The sequence below is a fragment of the Heloderma suspectum genome, chromosome 5 (genome assembly GCF_057233095.1).
Source record: "Heloderma suspectum isolate Gila_16-S chromosome 5, 16-S_ref, whole genome shotgun sequence".
NCBI lineage: Eukaryota > Metazoa > Chordata > Lepidosauria > Squamata > Helodermatidae > Heloderma > Heloderma suspectum.
Window position 1 is genome coordinate 207,795,458 of NC_139462.1, and position 17,015 is coordinate 207,812,472.

The 17,015-nt window shown below is 42.4% G+C and overlaps 1 protein-coding gene across 16 annotated transcripts in view; it reads right to left on the minus strand.

The window, feature by feature from the left end:
* The window catches only part of NRP1 (neuropilin 1), a 233,159-nt gene that overhangs the window by 43,073 nt on the left and 173,071 nt on the right, over positions 1-17,015 (minus strand). For all 16 annotated transcript variants that reach the window (XR_014792444.1, XR_014792443.1, XR_014792438.1 and 13 more), the window contains 2 exons: positions 6,608-6,745; positions 106-377 (listed from right to left, as the gene is read on the minus strand). Coding sequence is in view for 8 of the 16 variants with exons in the window: in XM_084859198.1 (XP_084715324.1) it covers positions 106-377; positions 6,608-6,745 (410 nt within the window). In the remaining 8 variants the exon portion in view is untranslated. The remainder of the gene's footprint in view (positions 1-105; positions 378-6,607; positions 6,746-17,015) is intronic.

The following is a 17,015-nucleotide window of genomic DNA, read 5'->3' on the forward strand; positions in this document are numbered from 1 at the left end:
CATTAAACATAGATTCTGAGTATTGAATCTGGGACCTTTTGCATGCAAACCATGTGTTCTACCATTGAGCTATGGCCCTTCCAATGTCTACATTTTTTTGCCTACCTGATAATGTTTTGCAGATTTGTGGAGAAGGACCCGCCCTTCTTTCCAGAAGTTTCCCTGATTTCCACTCAGCATCCACAAGACCCGATCACGCTCTTTGGGTGTCTGGTACTGCAGTTTGATCCTTAGTGTGCCAACATGGGGGCCTGACATATGATACCAGAAAGTCATGCAGAGTGCAGAGTTCTGCGGGTTGATGATGGGGCTGATGAGCCGTGCAATTTTGCCTTTCTGGTTTTCATCAGCTTGTGAGTAAATGAAATTACCATCTCCTGCTGTGACAAAAATACTGCATTAGAAATAATGGCCTACTTTTGGCTCCCTTAAGCATGATAACCCTTAAGCATTCCAAAACTGATCTGGCCTTTTCTAAAGCTTTGCAACAGAACTGTAAGTCTAGAAAAGGCTTGAAGGTCATCAAGTGTACTCTCTTCTAGCCTCATCCTCCCCTCACCAGTAAGTCAAGATTCTCCATACGTGAACATTCCAGACCTGCTGTTAGGGATGTTGGAGAAATCTGTAATGGAAGCAAATGAGTTGGGATCTTCATGAATCTGACCCACGGATTCTACAGTGGACTAGCTTTCCCCCTGTCATGCAGAGTTGTAGACCATTTTTCTAATATTCCTGAATTTTGCACAAAGTTCATTGTAGGAAATATGCATAATTTTAAAAACCAGCCCCAAATGCGCATTTCCCTTCATAGGCTAAAGCATGAAAATGTGCATTTTGGGGGAATTTGCACTTTTCTGCATGTGCACATTCACACAATTACACATTTGTGCAAATGCAAATTTGTGCACAATCAGTAATTTAAAAATCAGATTCCATCAGTGGGCAGTCAACAGAATGAAAGGCGCCTTTCAATCTGCAAAACACAGGTGGAACGGATTTTACACAATCTGTACATCCCTACATGCTGTCCCATAAAATAGAAGGATATGGGGCATTGGATCATTCAGGTGATAGTGTTAGCAGGAAGGACAAGTGTTGCACAGGTCACTGTACAGGAACGGGCAGGATAAGGTGGATGGACCAAGACGTACCATCTTTGCGGACTGTATAAGCAAAAGAGTTTGTTTAGTAAAAACATCCCAATGGAGATGAAACAAGTGATTCAAAGAATTTGGTAAAGATCCTTGAAAGCATCAGCCTAAAACCAATTCTGACATTTTGTAGAGGTATATTGTACAGTCCCCTTCATGAATCACTGCCTTGTTGTGGCGAAGAGGCTTGCGTAACTCAGTGAAGCCATAAGCTATGCTGTGCAGGGCCACCCAAGATGGACAGGTCATGGCGGAGAGTTCTGACAAAATGTGGTCCACTGGAGAAGGAAATGGCAACCCACTCCAGTATTCTTGCCAAGAAAATCCCATGGAACGTATCACAAGGCTAAAAGATAAGATGCTGGAAGATGAGCCCCTCAGGTCGAAAGGTGTCCAATTTACTACTGGGGAAGAGCAGAGGGAATTTCCAAGTAGTGCCAGAAAGAGTGAAGCGGCTGGGCCAAAGCCGAAAGGACACTCAGCTGTGGATGTGTCTGGTGGTGAAAAGAAAGTCTGATGCTGTAAAGAACAATATTGTTTAGGAACCTGCAATGTAAGATCAATGAATCAAGGTAAGCTGGAGGTGGTCAAACATGAGATGGCAAGACTGAACATCGACATCTTGGGTATCAGCGAACTAAAATGGACAAGCTTGGGCGAATTTAATTCAGGTGACCATTATATCTACTACTGTGAGCAAGAAACCCTTAGAAGAAATGGAGTAGCACTCATAGTCAACAAAAGGGTGGGAAAAGCAGTACTGGGGTACAATCTCAAAAACGCTAGAATGATCTCAGTACGAATCCAAGGCAAACCATTCAACATCACAGTAATTCAAGTCTATGCCCCAACCACTGAGGCCGAAGAAGCTGAGGTTGATCGGTTCTATGAAGACCTACAACACCTCCTAGAACTAACACCAAAAAAAGATGTCCTCTTCATCATAGGGGATTGGAATGCTAAAGTAGGAAGTCAAGAAATCACCGGGATAACAAGCAAGCATGGCCTTGGTGTACAAAATGAAGCAGGACAAAGGCTAATAGAGTTTTGCCAAGAGAACACGCTGATCATAGCAAACACTCTTTTCCAACAGCACAAGAGGCGACTCTACACATGGACATCACCAGATGGTCAATATCGAAATCAGATTGATTATGTCCTTTGCAGCCAAAGATGGAGAAGCTCCATACAGTCAGTCAAAACAAGACCTGGTGCTGACTGTGGCTCAGATCATGAGCTGCTTCTTGCAAAATTTCGGCTTAAATTGAAGAACATAGGGAAAACCACTAAACCATTCCGGTATGACCTAAATCATATCCCTTATGAATATACAGTAGAGGTGAGGAATAGATTTAAGGGATGAGACCTGATAGACAGAGTGCCTCAGGAACTATGGACGGAGGTCTGTAACATTGTTCAGGAGGCAGCAACGAAATCCATCCCAAAGAAAAAGAAATGCAAGAAAGCCAAGTGGCTGTCTGATGAGGCTTTACAAGTAGCTGAGGAAAGAAGGGAAGTGAAAAGCAAGGGAGAAAGGGGAAGACATATCCAACTGAATGCAGAGTTCCAGAGAATAGCAAGGAGAGACAAGAAGGCCTTCTTAAATGAACAATGCAAAGAAATCGAGGAAAACAACAGAATGGGAAAGACTAGAGATCTCTTCAAGAAAATTGGAGATCTCAAGGGAACATTTTGTGCAAAGACGGGCATGATAAAGGACAAAGAAGGCAGGGACCTAACAGAAGCAGATGAGATTAAGAAGAAGTGGAAAGAATACGCAGAAGAACTATACAGGAAAGATCTGAATGTCCCTGATAGCCATGATAGTGCGGTCACTGAACTGGAGCCGGACATCCTAGAGAGTGAAGTCAGGTGGGCCTTAGAAAGCATTAGTAACAACAAAGCTACCAGAGATGACAGTATCCCAGCTGAGCTGTTTAAAATCCTAAAAGATGATGCTGTTGAAGTGCTGCACTCAATATGCCAACACATTTGGAACACTCAGCAGTGGCCACAAGACTGGAAAAAGTCAGTTTACATTCCAATTCCAAAGAAGGGCAACGCCAAAGAGTGTTCAAACTACCGTACAATTGCGCTCATTTCACATGCCAGCAAGGTGATGCTCAAAATCTTACAAGCTAGGCTTCAGCAGTATGCGAACCGAGAAGTACCGGAAGTACAAGCTGGGTTTCGAAGAGGCAGAGGAACTAGGGATCAAATCGCCAACATTCGCTGCATCATGGAGAAAGCAAGAGAATTCCAGAAAAAACGTCTATTTCTGCTTCATTGACTACGCTAAAGCCTTTGATTGTGTGGATCACAACAAACTGTGACAAATTCTTAAAGAGATGGGAGTACCAGACCACCTTTCCTGTCTCCTGAGAAACCTGTACAAGGGACAAGAAGCAACAGTAAGAACCAGACATGGAACAACCGATTGGTTCAAAATTGGGAAAGGAGTACGACAAGGCTGTATATTGTCACCCTGCTTATTTAACTTATATGCAGAGCACATCATGGGAAACGCCGGGTTGGATGAATCACAGGTCGGAATTAAGATTGCCAGGAGAATTATCAACAACCTCAGATACGCAGACAATACCACCCTAATGGCAGAAAGCGAAGTGGATCTAAAGAGCCTCTTGTTGAGGGTGAAAGTGGAGAGTGCAAAAGCTGGTTTGAAACTCAACATTAAAAAACTATGATCATGGCATCTGGCCCCATCACTTCCTGGCATATAGAAGGGGAAGAAATGGAAGCAGTGACAGATTTTATTTTCTTGAGGTCCAAGATCACCGCTGACGGTGACTGTAGCCATGAAATTAAAAGATGCTTGCTTCTTGGGAGGAAAGCTATGGCAAACCTAGACAGCATAGTAAGAAGCAGAGACATCACCTTGCCGACAAAGATTCATATAATCAAAGCTATGGTTTTCCCAGTAGTAACGTATGGCTGTGAGAGCTGGACTATAAGGAGGGCTGAGCGCTGAAGAATTGATGCCTTCGAACTGTGGTGCTGGAGAAGACTCTTACGAGTCCCCTGGACTGCAAGGAGGTCAAATCAATCAGTCCTAAAGGAAATCAACCCTGAGTGCTCATTGGAAGGACAGATACTGAAGCTGAAGCTCCAATATTTTGGCCACCTAATGCGAAGAGAAAACTCCCTGGAAAAGACCCTGATGCTGGGAAAGATTGATGGCAAAAGGAGAAGGGGATAGCAGAGGATGAGATGGCTACATAGCATCACCGATGCAATGAATATGGACTTGAGCACACCCTGGGAGAGAGCGCAGGACAGGAAGGCCTGGCGTGCTGTGGTCCATGGGGTCACGAAGAGTCGGAGACGACTGAACGACTGAACAACAACAACAACAATATTGTACAGTCCTCTCAGTAATGTACCACCTCTGTACGCATATAGGAGAATTGCCCATTGGAGCCTATCCCACTGGTTAAAATTACAGTTGCGAAGCTAATATGTCAAGGCAAAATTTTCTCCCTGATGCACTAGGAAAGGTAGTGCATTTAGACATACAACCTCCCATCAACATATTGTCCTCTTCCCAGATACTTGAATTATATTTCTCCAAATGCTGTAGTGCAACCAACATGTGCTGCTTGGGATTTTTTTTAAAAAAACATTTGTCATAACTAGGGATGGGCAAACCAGACTGTTTTTGCTGTGTCAGTTCATTTTGTTGTTTCCACACTAATTTGCATTTAAAATAATCTGCACAAAAATGTGTATACATTTTACATGCACTTGATAATACACATTTTTATAAGCAGATAAGTTAACATATGCATTTTTATACACCTTCTATGATAAAATGCATTTTTATATGTATTTCATAGTTTTTATACACAGTTTGGTGCTTTTAAAAGTTGAAAACTGCATCACAAAATTTGGGGAGTGTTCCAATCTGTACATTAGCTTTTTGGGGGGCGGGGTAAGAATAAGATCTGTTTGCTTCTGCATGCAGACCAAATGAAATTCCCAAGCATCCCTAGATATAACCTCTACTTTTGACTGAAGTACAGGGGAGCACTGAAGCTTAAGGCTGCACATTTTGCACAGTTACTTAATAGAAATTAGCTGGATGAAAGGCATGGGTCAAGCATGAGTTTTCCAAAGGACTTCCAGATATCTTATACCCAGATTCCAGGCACATACTCTACTCAGCATGCCTGCTTGCAGTTCTGGGATAATTCCCTGCAATACTTCTGCAATTAATTAATTAATTAATTAATTAATGTTTATATATTCATATACCACTTTTCTATGTAAAATACTGAAAGCAGCTATGGTATGTGGCATGGTGTTGATTTAGCATCTGATTTGCCCCTTTAAATACTGGCATACCAAGTCTGAGGCCTGTTGAGAGTGTTATAGCAGAAAAGAAGAAACCAGTTCTGTGACGGCTCTGAGAAAATGTTTACAGATTATAACTTTGGAATGTAAAAAGCACCTGAATCTCTAAAGCCTGGTTGATAACAAAACTTCATTTAAGGAATATCATTTTTTTCCCCAGCCCTTCAGTGAGAGGACCAGTTGTGCCTGTCTCCAGACACTGATGGCAAAGTTCAAATATTTTTCATTTCAAGAATATTATTACAGCCCTGGGTCAGGAACTCTGCCTTCTTTGTCTTAATTAGAGCACAACTTATGCATGCCTTTTAGATTTTGTCAGTCCTTGGCTAACATGGCTTTTAACCTCCCTTCAATGTCAGATCTTACTGAGTTATTTCATTTTACTTTGCATCAATTTCCCCCATTATTACAGCCTTCATTTCAGCTAACTGTCTTTTGCTTAATTTGATGCCATTTATTTGTACAGTGCCATTTATAGTCAAAGTATTTTAAGTTTTTTTCCTTACCCCCTAAAACTAAAAGTACTTGTCTTGAGATTCAATTGAAAGTGTCTCTAAATTTAAGGAGCCCAATTTTGTCTAATTTCCTTGTCATTCTCATTAAGTAAAAAGGGGGGAGGGCCACAGAAAGTGGAGATGGGGAAGTGGGTCATTGCCAGCACATTTGACTTATCTGCATAAATGAAAAAGAGAGCAATTATTGAGACACATGCAGGTCATAAAATGCCCATTGCTCGCCAGGTTTAGTGGGTGGAACTGAGAAACAAGTGTCAAGCATGCGACGTCTTGAGATTTTATTAAAGAAGGGAGCCCTCCTGATGAAGGGGCTCCTAAAAGTTATCTTGATTAAGGTGTCCTTGGAAGAAGCCCAGGAAGTCACACAGAAGATAAAGGGCTCTGGAATAGGTATAACACAATCACCTCAATCTGACCATAATACTAGGAAGAGATTTCAAAGAGCACAGTCCTTTTCATCAATGCAAATTCAGGATCATAAAATACCATGCCCTGACAGTTGTTTTGATTTTAAGCAAAATGCTCCTTTTCTCCCACCCACCACTGGGTCAGTTGTGAACCCTACATTACCTGTGTGGTCTTGAATGGGCCCTGTTTTGCTGGTGAGCACTGTCCACCTCAGATCTAGTTGGCTATCATCCTCCCAACGGCAGATTGTTTTCTGAGAACTGTAGCCAAATCCACAGTTGAAACCATATGCTGGGAGTTCTTCAATAATGGAGTGGGGGATGGAGGGAGAGAGAGAGAGAGAGAGAGAGGGAGGGAGAGATGTACATTGGTAAGCTGATACTGCATATTTTCCTCCTAAACTTCTTTTCAAACACTTCTCTCCAGCTCATTCTACCAAAGTATCAACATTTGTCCAATGTGTTTGGATAACATCTGTCTAGCTCTGGCTGATAAAGATCAGATGATGATGGCATAAGAGCAAACCATAGTTTGGATCTATGTGAACAAGTCTGGAATGAGGATCAAACCTGGTTGCAGAGCAAACTCAAACCATAGTTTGAGGAACTATGCTTTGGTACAAACCAGAAAGGGAGGGAGGCCAGTGCTAGATGTGAGGATCCCACAGTGTTGGGTCCCTTCACTGGTCCCCTCTGACACCAGCTCCCTGCCCCTGTTGGGAGACTTATCAGCAGTGATGGGCAGCAAGTAGCAGCAGCATCACCATCTGCAGCGGGCACCTGTAAGTTTCCCACCCTTTCAACATTCCCAGAGTGCTCTGATGTAGCATAATTCCAGATCATGCTGGGAACAAAAAAATGGAACATCTCAACTGCCTCCTACTGCCGCTTGGCAAACCCAAGCCCAGAGGTATGGGCAGGCATCAGTGCCAGTCAGCCCTGCCAGGGCACTGGGTCTCCAGCAGCTGCCCAAGGAGACAATCCCAACATATGAAGGGAGGGAGGAGTGTGAAGCAGGAGCTGAAGAGCCTGAGGCTCCCTCATCACTTGTCCACATAGCACTAAACCATGTTTTGGCATTACATCTGAACTGAGCCATATTATCATCCATCACTGTTCCTGCCTTAAAATGTTCATCTGCGCATCTTTTGCATTCAGCCATTGCATTTTGTCTGGCAGAAAGGGCTGCCTTCTCATTTTGTGTTTTTAAAGGGAATATGCCATGGTTTGCAACTGAGGTTAGCTCAGCTGAGTGGGCACCTCTTATTTAGGCATCCTATTCAGATCCATCATGGATTATTATAAAGGAAGAAACAGCCCCTTCCCGGTTTGAGAGCCAAAACGTCAACGAGGGAACATTCTGTTTTCATCATACAAATTCTCGAATATGCTACTTGGTGAAGCACACTGGCAGTCCCACCCACCACAAAGGATTTTCATGCAGAAGGAAGCGCAGAAGTGCAAAGTAGCATGTGTCAGCTTTAGGTGTCTGCTTCAAGCTGACTTTGAGATGTGACAGTGGGGGAGGGATGAGCGAACGGGTGATGTTGGAGATCACCAGGATTCTCCAAACACATCTCGGCCCCGATTCCTGTTTGCATTTGCAGTTGCTGCTTTCTCCATGCAAACGGGAAGCTTGTGCAAATCAAGCAGTGACCAAATGGGAGAAGTGTGCAAATCTCCTCAAATTTGCACAGATTTATTCTATAGACTAAAGCAGGGCTGATTCAGTCTACTGAAGAAATTTGCACAAATTAGTAAATTTGCACAAATCAAACTGGGGATCTGGAATGAGATGAACACAAGCACGTGCTTGCCAAACTGCAAATTTGGCAGTGGATACATGCTGGCACTCACATTTGGAGCTTTGAATGGGGCATACAGCCCTATATTGAGGGAGAGACCAGAACTCAGTGGCAGAGCACATGCTTTGCTTGCAGAAAGTCAATCTGTGGCACCTCCGCAGGTGAGGGGAAAGATCTTTCTCTCTGCCTGACAGCCTGGAGATCTAATGGCAGTGACAGGAGGCAATCCTAGACTAGGTGGACAGCTTGGCTGACATGGAGTTACAAGGATGTCTCCTGTGTTCCTATAACTGGATTTGAAATGTCATGAAAGTAGTATGATGCTGATTAATGGTAGGGATGTCAGAGAATTCCGCGATGGATCTCGGTGAGGCCGAATACCAGTGCATTCAGCCCCCCGAAATCCATCACGGAACAAAGCCCCTGCCCCCTCAACCCACGGAAGACGCATGGGACGAAGTCCCCACCGCCCCCAACCCACAAAAGGTGCACAAAACAGAGCACTTACCTGCTCCCGTCCGCGCTGCTTTGCGAATGGCGGCCGTCCTGCGGCCGCCATCTGCTTCCTCCTCTTCATAGCTGTGATAGGCTACGTAAAGACTTACGTAGCCTATAACGGCTAATGCAGGGATGCCATTTGCATCCCTGTGGAGGCCGTGATAGGCTACGTAAGTATTTACGTAGCCTATCACGGCAGGAGGGGAAACCCCAGCGTACGCAAATGGTGGCAGCTACTGCCATTTGCATATGCTGGGTTTTTTCCCCCCTGCTGTGATAGGCTATGTAAGTATTTATGTAGCCTATCACGGCAGGAGGGGAAACCCCAGCGTACGCAAATGGTGGTGGCTACTGCCATTTGCATATGCTGGGTTTTTTTTCCCCCTGCTGTGATAGGCTATGTAAATATTTACGTAGCCTATCACGGCTCAATACAGGGACGCAAATGGCAGCGGCTATGACAGCTTCCATTTGCGTCCCTGCAGGGCTGCCCAGTGGCCGGATGTCTGGCTGTGGGCGGCCGGAGCTGGCCGGTGGCTCTGCGGCTTGGCCGCGGAGCGGAGCCGGCTGGGCAGGATTCCGGGGGGAGGACTGGATCACCTCCCCCCCATCGAGGATTCTGGGGGGAGGGACGGAGCACCTCCCCCCCACCGCAGATTGCCCGGTGCAGAGCCAGGTAGGTGTTTCGTACATCCCTAGTTAATGGATCTGCCAATGCCAATAATCAACTGATCCACCAATGGACAAAAAATAGGCTGACCATATGTACCGTTTTAAATGGGACAGTACTGTTTTTTTCATATTTCCCAACCGTCCCGTCATTTTAATATAAATGTCAATTTTGTCCCATTTTTAATTTTTTGTAAAAAATTGAACGCATTTATCATAAGGCTCTATGCTAATCAATGCATGCAGTAAAACTACTAGTGTGACGGAAGAGGAAGTTCCATTTACTTTATTCAGTCAGGGCCAGGCTTCTTGAGCTAGCGACAATCAGATGCCACCCCCTTGCTTGTCTGCAGTGGCGGGGAATTCAAGAGGCTGTTGCTAAGCCCCATTCAGCATGTGGGAGCCAGGAGGGTGAGTCTTACTGTTATTTCTACCATAATTCTGCCCATAGAGATCCTTTCTGCCCTACATTCAGTTTGATTTGGACATTTCAGACTCATATTTCGGTTCAACAGGCTGTTAGCTATTTTTTTATTACAGCAGAACTCTGTAATAAAACTCTCCTGGTGGGACATTAGCATATACTGGCTTGTGATAGCAGTAGGGGTGTTCTTTCCTTTTTTTCTTTTCTTTTTGGTGTATGTTTATGATTTTTTGCAGTCTGGCCACTGCAGTCCTGCATTAGAGTGTTCAGTGTGGTATGCCATACAGATTTGTTTACTGCTCATGTGATATTTTATAAGTATTTTATATATGTATATTTATGAGTGTTTTTTTGTGTGTATATGCAATAAATTAGTGTTATTCATTTGTGCCCCTTTCCATGTTCTTTTGCAGTGAGTTTAGGTTGTTTTTTAGGTCTCTTATAGCCTGAGAGACCACAAAGGGAGCTGTGGTTGTTTTGTTGTATTGTGTAGTACACAATAGGAAGTACAGCACCTGTCGAGAGAATATTTTCTGTTATGAACAGTATGTGGTCAAAGGAGAAATCTAGATTAAGTGTTGAGACAATGAGGGCGATGTTAGTTGTAAAACAACATTGTGTCATGGAGTGTGAGAAGTTTTATGATAAGGTGTTGAAAGACTGAAATTTGCTGCGTAAGATTACTTCATCGGAGAAATATTCATGGTACGATCATGGTGAAATACAGTCCCCCTCTACGTCTACCTAAACTTTTGTATGAGTTCTGTCAGTGAAGAATAATTGTTAGCTCAATATGTTCATGTAATAAAACTTTTGTTATTGTCTTACTTTTTCATGAATACGGAATATTACACAACCCCGTCCCGTTTTTGTCATCCCAATATCCCGTTTTTGTCTCAAGGAAATATGGTCAGCCTAACAAAAAACCATGTAACTTTTAACAAACAGTATCCATGTGAAAGGTCCTTAACACTTAAAAAAATGTACTGTACATCTCCAATTTCTTCTGTTGTTTCTATCTGGCAGTCCTGATATGCAACTGGGGGCTCTAATGTACATAAAGAGCTCTACATAACTGGGGGCTGCCCAGTTACTTTGCAATATCAGGGAATGTTCCACATGTGAAAACACTATTAAGAGAATTTCCTGATGGACTTCAGATCCTATTTGGCAACCACAGAAAGGTATGCACAATGTACGAATTCCTGTTCTACATTTAAATAATCTGTTTCCCCCATCTGCTTCCTGAGCATGTGCTTCAAGGGTTTCTCAGCATTCCAGAAAGACAATTCCCAGTATTAGAAGAATGATTCGTTATGCTTCAATTTCATTCTGCCTTTGCACACCAATCCAGATAAGGAGATCCATGTATGGAAAGCTGTTCAGGACTGCAGAGTTAGGTAAATTGGATGTACCTCAAGATTCTGGATTTATACCCAGATGTGCACCCAAATGCATATGTTCTCTATGTGCACTGCATCTGGGAGCACATCCTGTTTAGTACTGTGTATCAGGATATGCTGTGTATATCTGGGTGCATATCCTGTTCAGCATTCTGGCACAACTCATCACATGTAACTATGTATGATTACAGAATTACGCATGACTAGAGTTGGACTTGGGTATTGGTCTATACATGTGTTTCACAATACAATTACAATTATTAACTCAAGCAGAAAGATCATCAAATGAAAAGAAAAGACAGCTGTTCCTTATTGTTCTGACTCTTGTAGGGCCTTTTGGATGTTTACGTTTTCTGCTTTAGCAATGAAGTGTTTAATATATTATAGGTATTAATAAATAATCATAAATAAATAAAGCAAAGTTCTTCACATACTCTTTAATTGGCCCACAAGATGGCAGCATTTAAATGAATAAATTTGGAAAGAGAGACAAATGTGGCCTATAGCCAACCAAAGACAAAATAAGTTTCAAAAGAAACTTCTTGTAAAACAAGGGAAGTCGGGTAATGTAGCCTATTTTGGTCAGGATGAGATCATATCTTGTTTTCAGCATCTCTCCAGTTCTGCCCAATGGTCTTACATGAAACAGTTTATTAGTCTTCAATGGAACCTGGAATTTGAATGGGAAATAAATGGGCTTCTTTTCTTTTTTTTCCAGTGTTTCAGAAACAGTTTCAAAATATGTCAAATTCCTTTCTTATAGCCAAGAACCTTTGGGAGAAAATGCCCACCTTAACTATGGACAACTCCCAAATGAATCACCCTTCCCTCTCTCTCAACAGCTAAGAGGGTCAATGCCTGAAGACATAACTCAACTCTTTTTTTAAAGTTATACCTAATTAAAAAAGGGAAAAGAAACTCCCATATATCTCATGGCAGCACTGAACAACTCATGTTTGAAGTATTGTCTTGCTGCCATGATTTATTGTGTTTTGGCTTCAACTAGGAAGAATGATAGTGCAACAATTCAATCCTCTTTCAACAGGAATGATGTAGTGCAGGACAATCCCAGACCAACAACATTCCTTCGATACTGATGGCATATATTGCACTGGTCTTCAGCTGGAGGACTGTGACCCACAGCTAGTAGGCTGCATCAGTCACAGCACAGTCATTTTAAAAAAATGTTTTTAAAGTGAAGGACAAAGAGAGAAAGAGAATTAAATTCATTGACAATAAAGCACAACTACCCATTTGTGATTTTAATATAGATTAAAACACACACACACTCTCTCTCACACACAGCAGATGTCTAAAAGCCCCAGTTATACTATTTAAAACATGGATGGACAACCTTTTTGCTCCTGAGGGCTGCATATGGGCAGCAGGTTGGGGGCTGCATGCTGAGAGGGCGCATTCTGTGCCCTCTTGTACAGCACCAATCCTCTTGTGGCCAGAAAAACAATCTGTAGATTTTGGTTTTCCCCAAATATAGAGAAAAGCTGCACAGAATGTGGCAGCACTATCTGCCTAAATAGCTGTTTGAATTAGAGTTCATGGGTGATATGTAGCAAAATCTCTGTATGACTTTTTACAAACATAGAGGTACATGGGACTGTATAATTGAAACAAATTTGGCCTGTGAGAGTAGCCAACAGCTGCATTTCTTGGCCACATGTTGCTCACAGCTGGAACAGTTAATACTCTATGTAAACACTCAGTCGGGCAACCCCCTTGCAGTACCATTAGTCTTTCTTGGCCCACGTGTTTTGACACATTTTGACAGCTCTACTTTCTACTTTGGACAGCTCCTTTAGAGTTCTGACTGGTTCTGACTGAAATCCAGAGTGGATTCACTGCTCCACTGATATTGGAGCCACCAGCCTCTGCTGCTGGGGAGACACTGCCACTATCAAGGCAGTAAACACTGGAGAAAGTATAACCATTAAAAGACTAAATTCAGAATGGTCTTCTCCATGCAACATTTAGACCCAGCTCACATGTCACAACTACCCAGGATGCCAGCAGGCTCTGCTGGGTAGTCATAAACAAGCAGGAGCTGGCATCTTGGGTAGCTGTTACATGCAAACCACATCTAAATGTTGCATGGAGAGGACCATTCTGAATTTAAACAAGTTTAAACAAACCCTGGGTAGTCGTGAACAAGCAGGAGCGAGCGAGTGCTCTGGCCCCAGGTCTCCCAGTCGCTACCACTGATTCAAATGTCCAGACTTTGAATTGTGGTTTGTTGGGGGAGAGGCAACCCAGAGTTAGAACCCATGGTTTGTAGTTGGGTTCTAATTTTGGATTGTCACTCCCACTGCAGCCCACAATTCTGGGTTCAGACGTCATGATAAACAACCCAGGGTTGGAGTGTCCCTGGGTTGTTTAGCTCTGCCCAGCTGCAGCAGGAGTGATTGGGCGGTGACAACAAGCATGCTTGTTTACTCCTTCATTCACAACAACCCATGGTTTATTAAATCATGGGTCCCTGTAATGTGCAAACCAGGTCTAGGGATATCTGTCATTGCAAAATCCAGTTCTTTTTCGACTCAACGGAGTTCTGCGGCACGTACAACTCGCTTTGCCTTTGAGATCCAAGCTGTGGGCTTTTCCCAGAACTCTGAGGCCAAATCGCGCAAATTTGGCTATAATTTGCACAAATCTCTCAGGAATTTATGAAAATGGCAGAACCTGTGGAAAAGAATGTGCAAAATGCCTGGAAACCCACAAACTGGCCCGACTCACTGCAGATCGGGTTAGGTGGCACAGTGGGACCTGAAATGAAGTCTGGGCGGCCAAACCTAAGAAAACGTGTTGAACTGCACCCCACAAACAGATTTCTCTGACATCCCTAACCAGGTCTTAATTTTATTATGGTTTTTAACTGCTGGAAGCTCTTGACAAAGGGGTGTTTCACACATTATAGCCTTCATATGGAGCTCACTTTAAATCACTCCCCATGGCAGCTGCCTGTCACCACATGACAGCAGTTCAGAACCCTGGCAGGACAATTTTCTCTTTGCCACTGAAAATGTTACTTCTTAAATGTTTGCAGTAGTGATGAGAACATTGATTGATCTGAGTGAGGAGCTGCTGCAATGTGTCAGTTGCCTTGTGGAGCAATATAAAATGGTGTCCTTAAAGGTTACAGAGCTTAAGGCTGAACTTGCAGGCACACTTACTTGGAAGTAAGTCCTGCTCAACTCAGTGGGGCTTATGTCTGAAGAAACATGCATTGGATTTGGAATCAAATGCATCAGAGCAATGTTTGTCAGGTAGCAGGTTGGAGAAGCACTTTTGAGTGTTTTTCTCTGGAGGAATGTAGTTTCTCTCCATAAAAAGCAATGCTCAGGTCCCAACTTCCCAAAGTTGGGGCTTTTATGGTCATATCATACCTCTTTTTCACTAACCAGTACATGCTGCTGATCGTAATGACACATGCTTTGCTCATTCTCAAGGAAGTAAGATTAAATTTAAGAACTTGAACTTGACATATACTGAATCTACAATTCTTGCATTTATAGAAGATAGGGATCCTGCTCCAGTCTCACACACAGTGCTGAACAAAATCATACCCTTTCATTGTAGATGGCATTTATTTATGAAATATTTCTTGCCCTCTGACTTTTCAGTACAGATTTCCCCCCACCTTTTACTTGCATCCACATATTGTGATGCTAAGGAATAATTTACCCCTTAGTGGTAATCACTCTGAGACACATAAGACTTCCGTATTATGGGATATAACATGTAATCAAACCTGCAGAATGTAGTGCTTAGAAGAGAATATGACAGCTAAACCAGATTCTCTGCTCATGAAGACCATGTCTGCCCTCACATTTTTTATATATTTACTAACAAACTGCCTGTCATTATGACAGATGGGCTTTGTGTGGAGGGCTTGTATATCTGATCCTCTGCACTCCCAGAAGGATCCCTAACCATCAGGGCAAGGCTGCCCTTTGCTAGTGCTGTGCTTTGCATTCCCTCTTAGGAGTGAATGTCAAAATAGTGTTGGTTAACAGCATCAAAAATGTGAAAAAGAATGTCTTCCAGGAAAGGCTGTAAAAGCCAGTTTCTGCTGCTGCTTCCACTGGTAAAACATAGCATAAAAGAAATGAAAAACCCAAAGATAGCTCCTGAAGGCCCTACCCTCCAGTTTGTGCCTATTATTCCCACCCTTCAACTTTCATTTCAGGACAAATGGAAACTGAACATAATGGGGTCCATTCAGTTGGGGTTTCCATTCTTCCTGAAATGAATGCACATGTCCACTTCATACCACATACATTCACTCATGATGTATAATGTATTAGCTCTATAACCGTACTTCTTGTTTCCCTAAATTGCTGAGGGATGGATGGTGGTCATTTGTAAAGAAAAAACAGAATTTGTCCTAGGAAATGTGAGAAAGAGCATCTGATTGAATCAGAAGTTTATATAAAAGAAACTTCAGTAATAGCTCAGGACTTTGCTATAAAGGTCAGAATGCATGCCTACTTGAAAGTAATCAAACCATACAATACCTGGGTTGATAGGATTACTGTGAAGTAATTAACAATATAATGTGTGGACAAACTTTTTTACACTTTTGTGATGCAAAAAGAGATACACAAATGTGTTTGCCTCAAGAAATAAGAGGGCAGGATGCTGCTCACAATAGTATATGCTGACTGAACAAACTAGGAGGAAGAAAATACTTTGAGGCAGGGGAAAGTGTTCACCTTTACGACATGGAAATGCAGAGGTTAAGAGCCACAACTGTGGAATTAACTACTTTTTCTTTTGGCTAATCAGGGCTGCAACACTGTTGTCTTCAAGGAAGCATTATCATTATTACTACATTTCTTTTTTGCGTGTAGCAAAGCCTCTAGTGTCATGTAGTAGCGGAAACACTGGTATACACATACACACCCTGTTAATAAATTACTTTGGAGGCTGTGCCTGGTTGCGGTTTAATAAAGGAAATGGGAGGAACTGAGGAATGACCTTTTCCCCTCTTCACAATTATTAACACAATGCATTTAAAACTGCTGATCATACTTGGGGGACTTTGGAGAATTTCGTTCGTTATTTCTCTCTTTCTTTCTTTTTTTCACCATATAGGATATTAAAATTGGCTAGAACTCAGACTATGAAGCCCTGTGAAGCTGCAAATTAAGAGCTTTTCTAAAACCTATTAGCTATTGTATTGACTGAAGAAAAAGAACCAGCTGCCTCTAACAGCTTCTTTCCTCTCTGCCTAAGTTTATGGTAGCAGTTTGCATAACCTCTTTTCAAGAATTCTTGCTAGAAAAGAACACTGTAAAATTGCCAAGTCTGTGATGGAAAAAAACACATTGGTAAATACTGGTTCTTTGGGTTGGGTTTTGCAGAATGGTGGCAGATATAAATAAGGTGATAAGTCTCTGTGGTTATTTATGGCCTTTCCCTCTTCAGTTTGCAAACACATATTGTATCATAGATGAACAACAATTGGTTATTGCTATTTCCTCCCCTCCTCCCCTGGAAGTAGAGTTTGTGATCAGCCTGCAAATTTTTTGGTAGTATTGTCACCATTTGGCATACACTGATACAAATGGGAAGCTAGTTCTGTACGGCATATACATGTGGATGAAAGGAGTAAAATATTTACTGTACTAAGCTTGGAGACCAGATGCTACTTTATACTTCAGAGACTTTGAAGGAAAGGAAAGCCAGAAAGTCCTGCTATTCATTATATTTGTCTTTGGCACAAGATGCAAATGTGAAATGTACTGTATTTTAACC